The sequence below is a fragment of the Sminthopsis crassicaudata genome, chromosome 6 (assembly GCF_048593235.1).
Source record: "Sminthopsis crassicaudata isolate SCR6 chromosome 6, ASM4859323v1, whole genome shotgun sequence".
Taxonomy (NCBI): Eukaryota; Metazoa; Chordata; class Mammalia; order Dasyuromorphia; family Dasyuridae; genus Sminthopsis; species Sminthopsis crassicaudata.
This window is the reverse complement of record NC_133622.1, coordinates 173,902,023-173,919,449: the sequence shown is the minus strand read 5'-3', so window position 1 is coordinate 173,919,449 and position 17,427 is coordinate 173,902,023. Positions and strand designations below refer to the sequence as shown.

General features: G+C 36.2%; 1 protein-coding gene across 3 annotated transcripts in view; it reads right to left on the bottom strand.

Annotated features, from left to right (window-relative positions):
• ANXA5 (annexin A5) overlaps positions 1–17,427 on the bottom strand; it is a 50,992-nt gene that overhangs the window by 13,357 nt on the left and 20,208 nt on the right. For 2 of the 3 annotated variants that reach the window (XM_074275053.1, XM_074275054.1), the window contains exons 3-8: positions 12,146–12,230; positions 11,308–11,402; positions 9,987–10,100; positions 5,048–5,138; positions 2,255–2,334; positions 1,112–1,168 (exon numbers count right to left, since the gene is read on the bottom strand). In XM_074275053.1, the coding sequence (XP_074131154.1) occupies positions 1,112–1,168; positions 2,255–2,334; positions 5,048–5,138; positions 9,987–10,100; positions 11,308–11,402; positions 12,146–12,230 (522 nt within the window). Of the gene's footprint in view, positions 1–1,111; positions 1,169–2,254; positions 2,335–5,047; positions 5,139–9,986; positions 10,101–11,307; positions 11,403–12,145; positions 12,251–17,427 lie in introns of all 3 variants that reach the window. The other variant, XM_074275055.1, reaches the window with a different exon arrangement.

Genomic DNA, 17,427 nt, shown 5'->3' with positions numbered 1-17,427 from the left:
CTTTGAACACCTTCAATGGCTCATTCAGACACTCTCAGGAAACTTCAACCAATGAAGTGTTTGCTTTTCAAGCCAAAGGGAGTGATTAGTAGCTTAAAACAAGGAATGCATTTATTTAGGAGGTGCCAACAAGGCAACTGGAATGTTCTCACTGATAGGAGTCCCAAGATTCTTTCAGTGAACATAAATTTCAGAGGCATAAAAGGATCTTTCATGAATTTGAAAAAAAAAAAAAAAAAAACTTTCCCTGTATCTGCTAAAAAGGAGTCACATTTTACTCATCTGGCAATTTGACAGAATTGATAGGATTGGAGCTTTAGCATTAGGGGGAGGGAGTAAACTGAGGCCTAGGGAGAAAGAATTTAAGACTAGATCTAGAGCTGAAAAAGACCTCAGAGACTTACCCTCCTTGTCTTACAAATGAGGGAATTTTCCAGAGAAAAGTGATTTAGCATCACTTAAGTTTTGCTGAAAGGGACCACAGAGACTATCTTTCTTCCTTCCTTCTTTCCTAATTTTTATCCTTCCATGACTCAGTTTGCTTATTTGTAAAATGACCCAGTGACTCCAAGCAGCCCTAAATCCATGATCCTATAAATCCTAAATCTATATGCCAACAATCCATAAATTGATCTGTTGCCTTCTCAATAGGCAAGTTGTACATGTTGACAAAGTCTCAAAGCTTCTCTCCATGACACTGCTATTTTATTTAATTTTCCCTATGGAGTAAATTAGATGTTTTGTTGTCACAGGTCTATGGTCTAACTTCTAAGTGGCCTGTTATTAAAACTATTTTTGTAGTCTGATATTTTACACATTGGGTCCCTTATTAACTTCTGCTTCAAACAGTAAACAAGTGGCCAGCCAACCAGTGCAGGGGAGAGAGCAGCAGGTCTGGAGTCAAGAAGATCTGAGTTCAAATCCAGTTGCAGATCCTTGTGTTACCCTGGACAAGTCATTTAACCTATCTATCTCAGTTCTTCATCTATAAAACAGGGATAGATTGGAGAAATAAATGGCAAGTCATTCCAATATTCTTACCAAGAAAAGAGTCAGACATGACTAAACAACAACAAAGTGACCAGTCTTCAAAGAGCCAGTCTTCACTTACCTTAGCATCCTGTTCCACTAGATCTTCATTGAATCCATTATCAGCATCTCGATTAGCCTACAACAGATCCAAGAACCACAAAGTTACATCTCAGGACCAGTTAGAATACTGAGATATCCCTGGAAGTAAAACAAAATACATGTTGGGGAAAGAAGAAAAAGATAATCAGTTAGAAAAAGTTAATCACTAATTTAGCCAGTGAAACACCCAGATTCATCCAAACCCAATTTGGGAGAAGGAAAAATGTATGGTTTGTAAAGATGACCGTAGAAGTCATATGAAGGTCAGAATTCAGGTCCATATGAAGACAATTAGAACTCACATACCATCTCACAGCCCTGTATAAAAGCAGACTGATAAGAGAGCTTCAGGGGAAAGAAAGATCCTAGTTTCATGGGACCTGAATTTGAAAGTCTGCTTTTGCCCTCTGCCAACAGTGGGCTGATGTCTAAACTTCTCTGGGCCTTTATTTGTTCAGTGCAATGACTAGATGGCCTGAGGTCCTTTTCATCTTTATGTCTACAACACTTTATACGTTATAGATAAAGAGACTGGGAACTTCCCTATGAGTCTTTGTGGATTGGCCATTTGAACATCCCCATGGATCCCAGGTATAAACACATGTCACCGGTACTTCTGCTGAAGGCTGTTCATGGTTTTGTAGGTAGGGATATTCCTCCTCAGAACCACATCATCCCCTCACTCTATCCCATGGTAGGTCTACATGAGGTGCCATGGCCCAGTACATCCCTAACTAACTTGAGCAATGCTCAAGCTACCCTTAGCTAGTCCCCAAAAGAGAAAGACACAGAGTTTGTCCCTGGACCAACAAGACTCTTTCTACCATGGTAACACCTTCCAAGCCTTGGTCTTCCATGACCTTCCTTAAACACTTAAGTACTCCTTCATGTCATGATAAGGCATCAGGGGAAAGTATTCAATACAAAAGATGGCCACAACTGAATATCTGATCAAATAGCTAGCCACTGGTTAAACTGATGATAATCCCAAGTACAGAAAATGAGTAGCAAGATTTCAAAGAGACATATTTTTAAATTACTCTCCATAATAGATTCAAATCAGCTTTGCTATTTGTCCAGCGCTTCTTACCTCTCCCCCCTCCATCTCTTGCCAAAACATTACCTGCAGAAGAACCACCAGCATTCTCTGGTAGTATCCAGAAGTATCCCCAATGACATCATCCTCCAGACTGGAGCCATACTCTGCAAGAAAACAAAACCACGTGATTTATCAATGTCAAACAGCTAGAGCATCTCCACTCTGGAGGAGACCAAGGTGGCATGGGGACCACAGAACCAGTGTTCATACACTGGACAGTCCATACAAGGACTGGCTGAAGACCTGGGGGCATTGAGACTGAGGAAAAGAAGACTTAAGCAAGATGGAAGTGTCTTCAAATATTTAAAGAGTTAGAAATACACTTAGGAACACACAACTAGAGACGGAAAAGACCATGGTGGACATCAAGTCATACCTCTCATTTTTCAATGGTGAAAACTAAAGCTCAAAGAAATAATTTGCCCATACTCACAGAGCTAGGAAATGTCTGAGTGAAGATCTGAATTCAGAGCTTTCCAACTACAATTCCTATATTCTAGTCACTACTACTTGGACCCCAGAGAGTAGAAATAAGATCAGTGGACAGAAACTGGACAGAGTGATGACTTAAGGCTGGTTCTGAGGCTGTGAAACTAAAAGACTATAATGATAGTGGTATCCTGGATAGAAAAAGGGGAAATCAAAAAGAGGGGAGGATTTAGGAAGAGAGAAAATGAATTCTGTCTAAGACATGTTGAATCTGAGAAGCCTAAGGGATATCCAGTTCAAGATGTCCTATAAGTAGTTGGGGAGCAGTTAGAGACAGAACTGGACCTCAGGAGACAAACTAGAACTAGATAGATATGATACAGAAATGGAACTATAACAGATAGAACACTGGGTTTGGAACAAGGAAGATTCATCGTCATGAGCTCACATCTAGTCTCAGACAACTATTAGTTGTATGATCCTGGGAATGTCACTAAATCCTTTTGCCTTAATTTCCTCATCTGTAAAATGACCAGGAGAAGAAAATAGCAAACAATTCCAGTATCTGCCAAGAAAATTCCAAGTGAGGTCAAAACTTCAGACACAACTGAAACAAAAAGCATATAGATATATATTTATACGCACACATATCTCTGTGTGTGATGTATATATACAAAAACATACATAAATATATGCATATATGTGGGCATGCATATATATACATATATATATATGGATGTGTATATATACATGTGTGACTAGAAATCTATGTATATCTCTCGATCTCTATTTTTAACTTAACTTTTCTGGAAGGTTTTTATTTTCATTAGGGTGAAAGATCTACGTTTTCTTTCACAATTTAACTTTTATGGAAATGTTTTGTATAATTTCATATGTGGTTTCTTAATTGTGTGTAGGGATAAAGGAAAGAACCTAGAACTCAAAAATCTTAAAAACAAATGTAAAAAATTGTTTTGAATGTAACTGGAGAAAAATACTATGTCAGCAGCAGAGATATCAGTTAGGAAGAGATTTAATACTAATTGAGAGATCCTTGTAACAGCTTTGAAAGGTTAAAATCTCTGTTCAATACAATGAACCATCATGATTCTAAAAGATGGAAGATAAAGAATTCTATTCATCTCCTGATAAAGTAATGATGCACCAAAGGTGTAGAAGAAGAGAGATTTCTGGACATAGCCAATTGAAGAATTCATTTTACTTGGAGGCATATTTGTTCTAATACAGAGGAAGAGTAAAGTAAGAAGATGATAAAATAAATACTTGTTAATTTAAAAAAAAAAAAAGATACCCTTGGTAACTTTGGAGAGAGTGTTTTCAACTAAGTGATAAAGTCTGCAAAAGGTTGAGGAACAACAGAAGAGGAGGCCAGAAGTATTCAGGCCCTCTGGGGTCAATGAATCTAATGTTTCTTCCACAAGATTGACCTATAACAGGATTGTCCCATAGTAGAAAACACTGATGGACTTCAGCAGGGTTCTCTAGAATTGAGTTCTCTAGAACCAGGGCTCTTAACTTAAGGTCCATGAACATATTTGTTTAAAAAAAAATAGCTTGGCTATATTATTTCAAGATACTTGGTTTCTTTTGCTAATGGTATGTATTTTATTTTATACATCTGAGAACATTATTATGAAAAGGGGTCCATAGGCTGATCAAGGAGTCCAAGACACTCACAAGAAAAGGTTAGGACCTCTAAGTCTAAAACCTGGCTAATCTTAGAACCCAAAGCAGTGTCTCCAGAACAGACTCCTAAAAACCTCCAAAGAGAATGAGTCCCTCAGTCCTTGAAAGCCCACTCTGATGGGGGAACTCACTACTTAATTACTGTCCTCCCTAATATGAAGAACCAAAAACAGAACACAATGAGATCTAACCAGGGCTTTTCCCACCCTAGACCTTAATTTAACAGTTCTTAATCATATTAAGCTTTTTTTAAGCCTACAAATAGGTATCAAAAATGGATAGAGCACTACACCTGGAGTCAGGAAAATCTGAGTTCAAATCCAGCCTCAGACACTCCTGGGCAGGCCATTTATACTCCATCTGCTTCAATTTCCTTAATTGGAAAATGTGGATAATACTTTGGAAAATGTGAATAATACTAGCACCTCTGTCCCCAGGATTGTTGTGAAGCTCCAGTGAAATAAGATTTTTAAAGGGCTTAATGCAGTGCTTTGGGATACTGACTTTATCATCTAATATGTTAGCTATTGTTCCCAGATGTAACTCTGATGAACATGCCCATCTATACTGTACTATTTTCCAAATCATTTCACTATTGAAGATAGAAAATGAAATCCCTTGATTTGGTGTAAATGGGATGGACAATAGTGACCATCAGGAAAAACTGATTTCAATAATTACCTTCTTCATAAGCTTGTTTTATGCTCATTAATTCTTCAGGGGTTCTGGACGCCAGAATTTCAGTCAACACTTTTTCATTTGTCCCAGCTCCCTGAATGGAAAAAAAATGGAAATCAAATTGCAAATCAACCCAAAGTCAACAAAAGAAAATAACAATTAGTCACATCTTAAAACAGATCAAGTCAAATATTTTATGGAATCTGGGGAAAGGGGGCATTTAATGAGGAAAAGGACAGAGAAAAGAACAAGTACTTGTTGAGTCAAGCATTATGCTAAATACTTTATATTATTGTCTCATTTAATACTCACAAAACCTCTGGTAGATAGGGGCTATTGTTATCCCTATTTTTAAAGTTGAAAACAGAAGACAAAGGGCAAGTGACTTTTTCAAAATCTTGTAGATAGCATCTGAGACAACATTTGAAATTACTAGCTGTGTGACCCTTAATCCTGTTTGCCCCAATTTTCTAACCCATAAAAGGAGCTGGGGAAGGAAATGACAAACCATTCCAGTATCTTTGACAAGAAAATCCCAAAAGGGAACACAACTAAAAAAAAACACGCAACTTCTTAACCTTAGCATTTTATTCAGTGTTCCAGCCATCTGCTTATTTACAGAAACAAAACTGGACAGGATATTATTTAAACCCCTTCATTTTATAAATAAGAAACTGAATCTCGGAAAAGGGTACATCCTGGATCAAAGTCACACTTCCTAATCTAAAGCAAAATCGCATGAGATCCCAAGCCTCCAGAATCCTAGGCCAAAGTTCTGTCCTTCACAGCCACAATGTCTCCTTTTCTTTTGCACAAATGCCTCCATTTAGATTTCCTGATTTTGTAGTTAGGATACAAAATTAGCTACTTAATAGATTAAGTTTTAACTAGACATCAATATGCTTACAGATTATACACAGCCATGACTGTGTTTCCCATTTTGATTCAGCTTAATCCACAAGCTCTTATTTTGTGCAAAGTGTCATATGTGACACTAAGAATCTCCATTCTACTTTAATAGAGGAGAGAGTAAGGACCTGGAATCAGCAAGACCTGAATTCAAATTTGAGGGAAGTCACTTAACCTCTCTGCCTCAGTTTCCTCAACTGCAAAGTAGGAATGATAATAGCAACTACCTCCCAGAATTGTTGTGAGAGTAAAATGAGATAATAATTGTAAAGTCCTTTTCAAATCTTAAAGCACTATATAAATGCTAATTATTATTATTACTGATCATAATTTATCACATAGATAAAACACTTTAGAGCAATAACTGATATTCACAAATGAATAAAGTAAATCAAATAAATGTTAAAAAACTATCTTACCTGTAACTGAAACATAAAACACTATTAAGAAAATAAAATAAAAGGTCTTGCTGTACTTTTCTTTAAATAAATAAAAAGCACCACACAACTAGCTTCCTTCAATTAAGCTTCTCATACTTCAGGCTAAAAGCCACTAATCCTCCTGTTACTTATAGCTCTGACCCACTCTGAGATGGGGTTTAGATGGATAACATCTGAGTGAAAAAGAGAGACAGCACTTTAGGGAAACTGATAATCTACTAGACCAGGAGGATTCTGAAGACTAAAATACAAGAATTCCTGTTGGAAAAATCCTTCAGAGTAATATTTAGTTGAGGAGAAGAATGATTCCTTGTGGGGGAATAAAAGCCTCAGATGAAGACAATGGATAAAGATAGTCTGCTTCAAAGCAGTTAAATGTTAAAAGTTTAAAAGTTAAATATGGATTAGATCTTTGCCCTTAAGAAGACAAAATCCTATCATTAGGAACAAATGTAAAAAGTTGTTCAGATAAACACTGAAACCAAGAGATAAGGAAAGAAAATTTGCTTTGAAGAATTGTCAACAGATATTAGGAAAGAAGAGACAGGTGAGAAAATAAAAGAAGTTCAATGAGTTACAGAATAGTAAAAAAAATAAAAAAATAAAACAAATGAACAGGCATTAAAATGACTGGGCAGAGGTTAAAGAATGATTACAAAGGGACTAAGAATTCCTTCAAAAACTATGGGCAAAGATTGTCCCATAGCAGGAACCACTGATGTACTTCAGCGGAATGAACAAGCTCTTCTTTATCATGAGAAACTTCTGAATTTGGATCATAGATGGCTTGAGAGCTGAGTTCTCTAGAACCAGGGTTCTTAACTTAGGGTCCATGAATATATTTGTTTAAAAAAAATTTAGCTTGGCTATATTATTTCAAGATATTTGGTTTCTTTTGCTAATGATATGTATTTTATTTTATACACCTGAGAACATTATTATGAAAAGGGGTCCATAGGCTGATCAAGGGGTCCAGGACACTCACAAGAAAAGACCCCTAAGCTAAAACCTGGCTGATCTTAGAACCCAAAGCAGTGTCTCCGGAACAGACTCCTAAAAGTCTCCAAGGAGAATGAGTCCCTCAGTCCTTGAAGGGCCACACTGGTGGAGGAGTTCCTGGGCACTGTCCTCTGATGGCTCCTGACAGTGGGCACAAGGAGAGAGTTAAGAAGAACCCGAGTGTGTCAAAGTTGACTTAAGTAAACAAGTCAAGGACTTGAGATGATGCCATGGACTGGGAAATATCTGAACTGTCCATTTAGAAATGTGGGCGCCAGAGAAGGAGCACTGGGAAGTGAATGTAAATTGTTAGCACTACTGTCTATCTACCCAGGTTACTTATACCTTCAGAATCCAATACTTAACGTGCAACAAGAAAATTGGATTTACACATATATATTGTATTTAGGTTATACTGTAACACATGTAAAATGTATGGGATTGCCTGTCATCAAGGGGAGGGAGTAGAGGGAGGGAGGGGAAAATTTGGAAAAATGAATACAAGGGATAATGTTATATAAAAAAATTACTCATGCATATATACTATCAAAAAAATTTATAATTATAAAATTAAAAAATAATAATAATAATAAAAAAAGAAAAAAGAAATGTGGGCGCCCCACTCACAAGGAGGAAAAAAGGGTTGATCACCAGCCCAAATCCACAGGATATTCAGGATTTAGGAGGCAAGCTAAGTTTGCCAGAAATCTAGGCAAGAATGGACAGGAAAGTCCTAGGAGACAGAGGTGATCCATATCAATGATTGGAAACTGGTTGAACCCAGATTAGGTGGTTTAAAATTTGGTCAGCCAACTATGACTAATATGAAAATAATGTTTAACATGATAGTACGTGTATAAAATATATCAAACTGCCTACCATCTTCAGAAGAGGGAAAGAAAAAAATTTGAAACTCAAAATCTTTTTTTTTAAAAATGCTAAAAATTTTCTTAATTTAGCCAGGGGAGGAAATAAAATACTATTTAAAATATGATTTACATATCATATTATAAACTATATCAAATTGCCTATCATCTTCAGAAGAGGGGAGGGGAAGGAAAAAAATTGAAACTCAAAACCTTACAAAAACTAATATTCAAAATGTTCTTGAGGGGCAGTTAGATGGCACAGTAGATAGAGCCCCAGCCCTGAAGTCAGGAGCTCATGAGTTCAAATCTAGCCTCAGACACTTAACACTTCCTGGTTGTGTGACCCTGAGCAAGTCATTTAACCCCAATTGCCTCCCCCCAAAAAAAAAAATTTCTTGAATCTAGCCGGGGAAAAAAATTAAATACTATTTTAAATAAATAAATAAAATTTGATCAGCCAGCATAAGTGTTCCAGGTGTACCTATCCGAAAAAGGACCCTTCTACAAGGTAGTGAGCCTCCCAGAATGGAAAAGGGACATTTACACAGTACTTTTCTCATCTGATTTTCAGGATAGCACAGTAAAGTAGGCAATATAATCATTCCTATTTTTTATCTTTCATTATTTATTTAAAACTTAAATGAAAAATAAGAAAAAATAGAAAAAGAAAGAACTTTATTCCCATTTTACAATGAGGTTGTGACTTGCCCTAGTAGCAAAGGCATAATTTAAAACCAGATATGATTCCAACAAAGTCTAGCCCTCTAGCCACTATGATATATTGTCTCTGTAAATGCCATTTGTTGTGCTGGCAACTGTCATCTAGGATGCTTTAGCCAGAATTATAATCAGTCACCATCTTCTACATTGTGAGCTACAACATGCTATCTTGTTCTCAGAAGGAGCCGGGGAAGAGAGGAAAAAATTCCCCATCCTGGTAATTCTATCTCATTTCCCTTCTTGAACTAAAAATGGGAAGTGTTTCCTCCTAGGACTTACCCCAGGGTCATACATATAATAGCTGTCTAATAAATGTTTGTTGATTTAAACTGCATTATCAAAGTTGTCATAGCTTTATTCATCAATAATTATTATATTTTTTATTATCCTATTAATGAATAAGATTATAGAGATAGAGTTTATGATTTTATTGGCAGAGGAAATTCCCAGATGAGGAAACTCCTTTAAAAAAAGAACTTCCAATATAGACTGGCACCTTTGGTGCCCTTTATAATAGTCTTTGAGAGTAGCCTGGAAAATTAAGCAATCAGTGAAGTAACTGGCCCAGAGTCCCACAGCCAGTACAACTAAGACATGTTTCCTTGGTTCTCTATCCACTAAACTACCCTGACTTTCTCCTACAATGATAACTTCTCAAGCTAACATCCAAATGCAGCAAATAATTAAAAGCTCTGATAGGATGATAGATTCAAGAAGAACCTAAAGGATATTATTAAATTAGGCAGAAATCAAGACTTAAATATTTTGTCTAAAAATGACATGTCGATTTCCTTCCTTCTCTTCTCTCTTCCCCTTGCTTTATCTTACTATGAGCTTCCAAGCAGCCTCACTAAAACAATTCAGAGCTATTTGTAAAAGCAGAACTAAAGAATGTGGTAAGGCATTTTTACTTTTATTGCAGAACAAAGACTGGTTCTTCAAGAAAATCTACTATTGATTGCTTTTAAGAATGGATTCTTTTTCTTCTTTTTCTTCCTCCCTTACCTTCAGAGCATGCTTCAGTTCATAGGCATCATAAAGCCTGGCAGGCTTCATAAGAGCCACAATAAGCTTCTCAAATTTCCCCGTCAGTTCTGATTTCAAGTCATCCAGAAGATCCTGCCAAAAGGAAAACACAGATGGATTGACCGGAAAAGAGTGTTAAATGAGTCCCCTCTTCCATACACAAGCTATCTCTTCACAAATAATAGATGTTCAAAAAAAATCAAAGATTTAGCAGTAGAAGAATACTTTTAAGGTCACTCCATCCAATCCCCTCATCTTACAGATTTGGAAAATGAGAATAGGTTTGGTGATTTGCCTAGGGTCACATAGCTAATAAGTGTCAGGGGGCATAATTTGAACTCGGGTCCAAGTCCAAGTCTTTTAATCACTATACCATTCACTTCTAAATGAAGTTAAGTGAATATAATTTTTAAAAGCTCTAAAGAAAAGGGATATGTGGCAATCAATTTTCAACATTCAGCATTTACTAAGTGGTAACTATATGCTAAATTAGGATTTAAAGGAAAAATGAAAATAATCCCTACTCTCAAGAAGTTTACATTCTAAAGGGGAAGACAGCATATATAAGTTACATATGGAGTAGACAGAATGGAACATTAAATGGAAAAGGCTCTTACAACAGACATCAGGAAGTTAAGGAATGCTCAGAGGTGAAAAGGAAGGCATCCCAGGGATTCGAGACAGTTAATGCAATGACGGCAAGATTGGAGATGGAGAGTGTGTGTGTGTGTGTGTGTGTGTGTATGCACACATACATACACAAAGAATGACTCAGTGACCATTATGACTGGATTACAGAGTGTGTAGAAGAGAAAAATATGTACTAAGTGAAATTGAAAGAGTAGGTAGGATCCAACTGTGAAGTAATTTATATTTAACCTTACAGATAATAATAAGAAGCTCAAAGGGAGTTTATGAAATAGGGGAGTAGAATTGTCACTCCTGCGTTATAAGAATAATATATATTTATATGTTACTTATAAAATAACATATTTACAAAGAACTTTAAGGCTTGCAAAATAATACTGAGAGGCAGGTGCTATTATGATCTCCATTTTATAAATGAAGAAACTGGCACCGATAGAGATTAAGTGGCCTGCCCAGGTCACCCACCTACTAAGCGTCTGAAGGCAGATTTGAACTCAGGAAGATGAGTCTCCCCACCACCAAGCCCACCTTTCTATGCACTAGAATATCACCTAGATGCCCAAAATTAATTTAGATGGGCCTGTTTCCAACATGCGTCATATAGCCTGGTCCTGTCATATTCTAATTCTGTCATTTAACAATGGACACTTACCCTTCCAAATAAAGTTTTAAATGCCTCTGCGATTTCTTGGCGCTGGGCGTTGCTTCGGGCTGTGAGGAGAGTCAGGATGCTTTCTTCATCAGTACCTGCAATTAATTCATAAACAATCTCAGTTCTTTTCCTAAATATCCCCACTCTTCTAGGCCCCACTATGACCCAAGAGTTCCCTAAAAAAGCCACAACACTCTAAAGGATTACCTTTCCCTCATTTTCCCATTCTCCACTCTCTCCAGTTAGCAGTTACAGCTTCTGTTCTTACTACATTTCTTGGTGAGTTCAAAAAGATCATTGACATTTTTTAAACAATACTTTTTGGGGGGATTTGGGTCCCATGGTGTCCCATTATAGAGTGTGACTGTAGTTACAGTCTGAGTTTTCTAAATCAGTGGTTGGCAAGCTCTGGCAGGTTTGAGAATTCTGGGAAGCCTTCAAGGCTTAGTAATATCCTATGTTCCTGCCAAGGCTGGCTGAAGGGATTTGGAGGGCCAGGGCTGGAAGGGCCTTGAGAGGTTAACTAATCCCACTTCCTCATTTCATAGATGAGGAAAGGGAGATCCAGGAACATTAGTTAACTTTCCAAAGGTCATATAGGCCTAAATGACAGACCTAGTATTAGAATTCAGGTCCTTTGACACCCGAGTTGAGGATTTTTCTACTATACCATGATGTTTAAGGTAGCTTTAGAGGGAAGGCAGGAGGAAAATTTTTTAAACTAATCTCTCTGTGAAGTCAAAATGTTTTAGTGACAAAAACCATCTTTTCTAAGACATTATTGCCAAGAACATTATTGTGTAAAGAAAATTGTACAAAATGCTAAAGATTTTCTTACCAAGTCCCTTCATTGCTTTTCGAAGGATTTCAGCATCAGCCCGGTCATCAAAGCCAGGGAAGGCAGTAACTGTGCCTCTGGTTGCCTAAGGAGCCAAAGGATAGACTGTCAATATAGATTCTTGATGGGATTTGTATAAACAGCAACATGGAACATATCAGTGCTTCAAACAGCAAGTATTTATTAATCATCTGCTATGTATCAGACATGACATAGCAGACAGAAGCAACCTTAAAAGCAACAAGATCTATATTCACATTTTAACTCTGAAACATATAGGCTTTATTGTCTCTCCTCAATCTGTCCTCCAGATCAGTAACAAAGGCTGAGAAAGAAAATAGTGAGTAAAAATTAGACAAAAGGAAATTCACAAATAGTAATTATAACTGAATGTGAATAGGATGTTTATAGCAGCTCTCTTTGTGGTGGCAAAGAACTAGAAATTGCAGGGGTCCCCATCAATTGGGTAATATCTGAACAAGTTTTGGTATAAGATTGTGATGGAATACTACTGTGCTATAAGAAAAATATGGAAAGACTTGCATGAAATAACAGAGAGCAAAGTGAGCAAAACCAAGAGAACAATGCATGTAGGAATAGCAATATTTTAAGCATAACTTTGAGTGACTGAGTCATTTTGACTATTATAAATACCCAAATTAAAAATAAAGGACATATGAAGAAAGAAACTATCTGCATGTATAGAAAGAACTGATAGAAGTATGGAATAATTTTATATAAATATATATATATATAAATGTATGTATGTATGTAGATATATGGGTATATCTATGAGTATATATAGATGGTATAAAGACAGAAAAAGAGAGAGAGTCACATATATATACATATATATGTATATATATATATACACACACATATACATATATATGTGTATATATATATATATATATATATATATATACACACATACACACCTATTTGTGTCTAATGGTAGCCATTTCTAGGGCAAGGGGGAGAAAAAAAAGAATTTTACATGATAACTTTGTTTATTTGGAGGGAAGAGCAAGTTGTAATGGCAGATTTGTAGTTTCATGCAATCATCTTTTTATTATACTGTGTAATGGAAATGCTTATTTTGTTTCATGAATTGAAAATAAAATATTTTTTAAAAAGAAAATAAATCAGCTACCGGCACAGTGGATAAAGCACTGACCTAGAGTCAGGAGGATATGAGTAAAAATCCAGCTTCAGACATTTAACACTTACTAGCTAAATAATCTGAGCAAGTCACTTAACCCCAACTTGCCTTGCAAAAATAATAATAAAGTAATCAAACCTAGAACATGGAGTTCAAGGTAAATATCTAAAGCTATAAATTACAGGAAAGATGCCTATTTGCACTGAGAGAGGGAGTTTCCTTATTTTGATGTTCCCTATCCTAATGAAATCACAGGATCTATCCCTATCCCTCTATCTAACCCAGAGCTGTGCTAAAACTTCTGAAAGCCAATTACTAATTTTTTTTTTTTTTAGTGTGAGCATTTATAGCTCAGAAACAAAGCTACAAATTAGGATTTTAAAAAAGCTCTACTCAAAATGAACCTACATTGTAATAAAAAATAAAAAAAACCAAGTCATATCGGTATCTGCAAAATAAATAAAAAGGAGTTTGGGTGGGAGTATTAGCAGTTGAGGGGAATGAAAAACTGGCTTTGTGAAGAAGGTAGTATCTAAACTGAAATTTTCTAACTGTGTGAGAGAATCAGATAGACCAGTTTGGCTAAATTACAGAATGAATGAGGGTATTTGGCTAAATTACAGAATGAATGAGGGTAAAGAAGTACATAAACTGAAAAAACATGGGTTGGGGACATATCATAAATAGCTTTAAAAGCTAAACAAAGGAGTTTGTGTTTATATCATATTTTTATAGAAAAAATTTCTGTGGGCTTTGTGGTTTAACATGATTCCACCAGGAGGTAAGAGGGATGTCTACCTCCCATTACTATAAGCTAAGTTAGTCAGGATGAATGGGTAGGTGGGTAGGTGGGTAGGTGGAAATGCCTAAATGCATTAGGCTCACAATTGTTCAAGCACTCCAGATTAAGTCTTCATTCTTGGGCATCCTATTCACTAGCAGAGCTCAGTTGGCGGTTTGGAAGACAGAGATATCTTCTTTGATATGATGAATTATCCTTGTGGTCATGTCCTAAATCTGTCTTTTCTTCCACTGACTGAAACTCTTCCTATTTGGTTTTGGTCAACGCATTACACTTAAGGAAAAGAAAACCAGCAACAAAGAATCATTACTTTCATTTCTAAATAAGCTTTCACTGTGACGCCACTATTCTAAAAATGGACATACTCCTGTTTACTTTTTTTTTTAATCAATTTCCTATTTCCTTTGGCAATGCTTAACTGACCCAATATAATCTAAAACAACACACAAGTCCTCAAAAACTTATATTTGTAAAGTGCCTTAGGGTTTTGCAATGCCCCATTAAACTGTCATTGCTTCTAAAGACATGTTATTGTTAGGCAGTTGTGTCCCCCTCTTTCTGACTTCATTTAGGGTTTTCTTGGCAAAGATGCTGGAATGATTGACCATTTTCTTCTCCAACTCATTTTACAGATAAGAAACTGAGGCAAACAGGATCAAATGACACACAACCAGTAAGTGTCCGAGGCCAGATCTGAACTTATGAAGATAAATCTTTCTGTTTCCAAGTGAAGTGCTCCACTTTGCCACCCTAGCTTTCTACAGGGATGGTCAATACCAAACTACCACAAAGGTAACCAGGTGTGTTACTTTGTGTCTATATTGATTCTGTTTCATATTCTGTGATTCAATACAATCTGTGCTCTCTCCAGCATCTCTCAACTCTCTTGCTGAATAAAGTATTCATGATTTTTAGGTGTGAGGCTTTTATGTAGGTTAACAGCTTTTGTTTCTTGATTCTGAGCCATATTTCCAACATACCTCCCTCCATCTTCCTCTGTGCCCAGATATGCATAAAATTCAGAGTATTCTAGTCTGTGTTCATTTAATTGGAATGATCTCATAGGTTTTCCTACCTCCTCATTGAGATCAAGAAATAACACAGTAAGGGTTTATTTAATGTTTTTTCTTTGCAATAGATGGTAGTGTACAGGCTGTATGTAATTATCTTCATGATGGTCTTTCTGGAAACGCTGAGCATAAATTCTTTGTTACAAAATGGCTCAGTAGCTTATGTCATCATATATCCTGATATTCTTGGAGGGATTTTGGAAAAGACTCTGATCTAACACAGTGAGAATTTATAAGTCCAAAAGAATAAAGATGAAATATATAATTCATCTCTCAACCGAGAAGTGATAACTTTCAAATGCAGAAAGAGGCATAAATTTTCAAACACAATTAATGGGGAAATGTATTTTGTCCTACTATCTGAACATGTATTGAAGATTTTTTTGGAGGGTTTGAAGTTTTGGGTTATTTTTTGGGGGGAGGGAGGGAGGTCATCAACTGGGGAGAATATAAAAAATAGGAGAGACTGATTTTTTAAAATACTATACTAGAAAAATAAATTTTAAAAAAACTAGAAAAATGTATTTTAAAGCAAGAATGATTAAAAGCTATATAGTTCCAGAAAAAAAGAACAGAGAAATTAAACAAAGAAAGCAGAGAGAACTCAGAAATAGAATCAAATATATATATATGACTATTCTTTGATAAGTTCATATTTGATTCATCATTAAAGACTATCAAATAGATAATTTATCAATACATTAATTTAATAAGTTCTTAAAATAAGCTAGACACTGTGCTGAGAAAACAGGTAGAAAAAATACTTAAGAAACTGATAAGTGAGATGGTCTTTTAAGAGGGATTCCTTCAGAACGAGAGTGAAAATGAATCATCTCTCCAACTGCCAAGTTTTCTCTGCTTCATAAGGCAACTTCCTGTCAACTCTGAAGTCACCATAGAAACAAACTCCATGAAACAAAGTGAAAATCACCCGGCCAGTGAATCAGCACCACAAGTTACCCTCCAAAGGGACTCTCTACTCTAGCCAAATCAGAGTGGGGCGTGCTCTACCCCATAGCCGAAGAGAAACAAGGAAATTATAACTACCATGCTTACTTTCAAGAGCTGAAGAAATATTTTCCTTACAAGCTATATTAGCAGAATCACATTCAAAATCAACTCAGGGCCATAGTAACATCTGGACACCAGATGTGACTCACAAATATGAGTCAGAGGGTGGAAGAACTCTATAGATGTGATTCTCCTCCAAAGCCCTTTTCTTTCCAGCAAAAAGCAGTTCTCTTATTTTTTCAAGAAACTCGATTTTTCTCAACTCAAGACAGCTTCTTCTGAGATTTAAATTTTATTTCATTTATACTCATACCATTCCACTTGGTTATCTCTACTTTTTATCCCCCAACTCAAAAATTTTCAATGACTCCCCATAGTCTCTAGGACAACTCAAAAGCTGGTTATTTAAGATCCTTCATAATGTATACTCTTCCCTATCTTTCTAATCTTATTTGATCTTATTGTCCTCTCACTTGTCCTATATTCCAGTTAAAGTAACTTGTTATATTTAACATGTAGTGGTCAAGCATAAGATTGGGGTGAATTTTTTTTCCAAGTAATTTATTAGTTTTCTGTACACAACTACCCCCTCCAGTAACCATGTACAAATGGTCCTCTCTGTCTGAAATGCACCTTTCTCATCTGACTTTTATGCAGCTCAGACACCAACTCCTGTAAGAGTTATTTCTCCATCCCTGGTTATTAAAACACCCTCTCTCTCCAGAAATAACTTTGGAGATTCGATAAGATGTAATTTCCCTGAGTGCAAAGAGTGTCTAATGTTTATCTTTTATGGCCAGTGCCTACTCCAAAGATGGCTTCCAGTAAGTAGTTGCTGAATTTAATTCAGCTAATATTCAATAACTCTCTTTTCCTTCAGCATTAATATTTTCTAAAGAGTTCCATTTGCTTCCTTGGGGGGGAAAAAAACTTTTGCAGAGATACACAATTCCTTGTTTAATTATCACCTTGGAAAAAGAATTCACCCCAGTCCTATTCTTTTCTGGAAGGGAAGAAAGTTCTTCTACAAAAGTACACAGTAGAAATCAGAATTTTTAAAACCACAAATTCACAGTGGAAAAAGAAAGCATATACTGATGAAATCATACCCCCATTAATGGGGTAGCCCTAGGCAGGCTGGTCAGTTCCACTTAGATGAAAGCAATCCCAGCTGGCAAACCATACCAGGAATTACTGGAAAGGAGAGTATTTCCTTCTCAAACTCCTAGGGACTTTA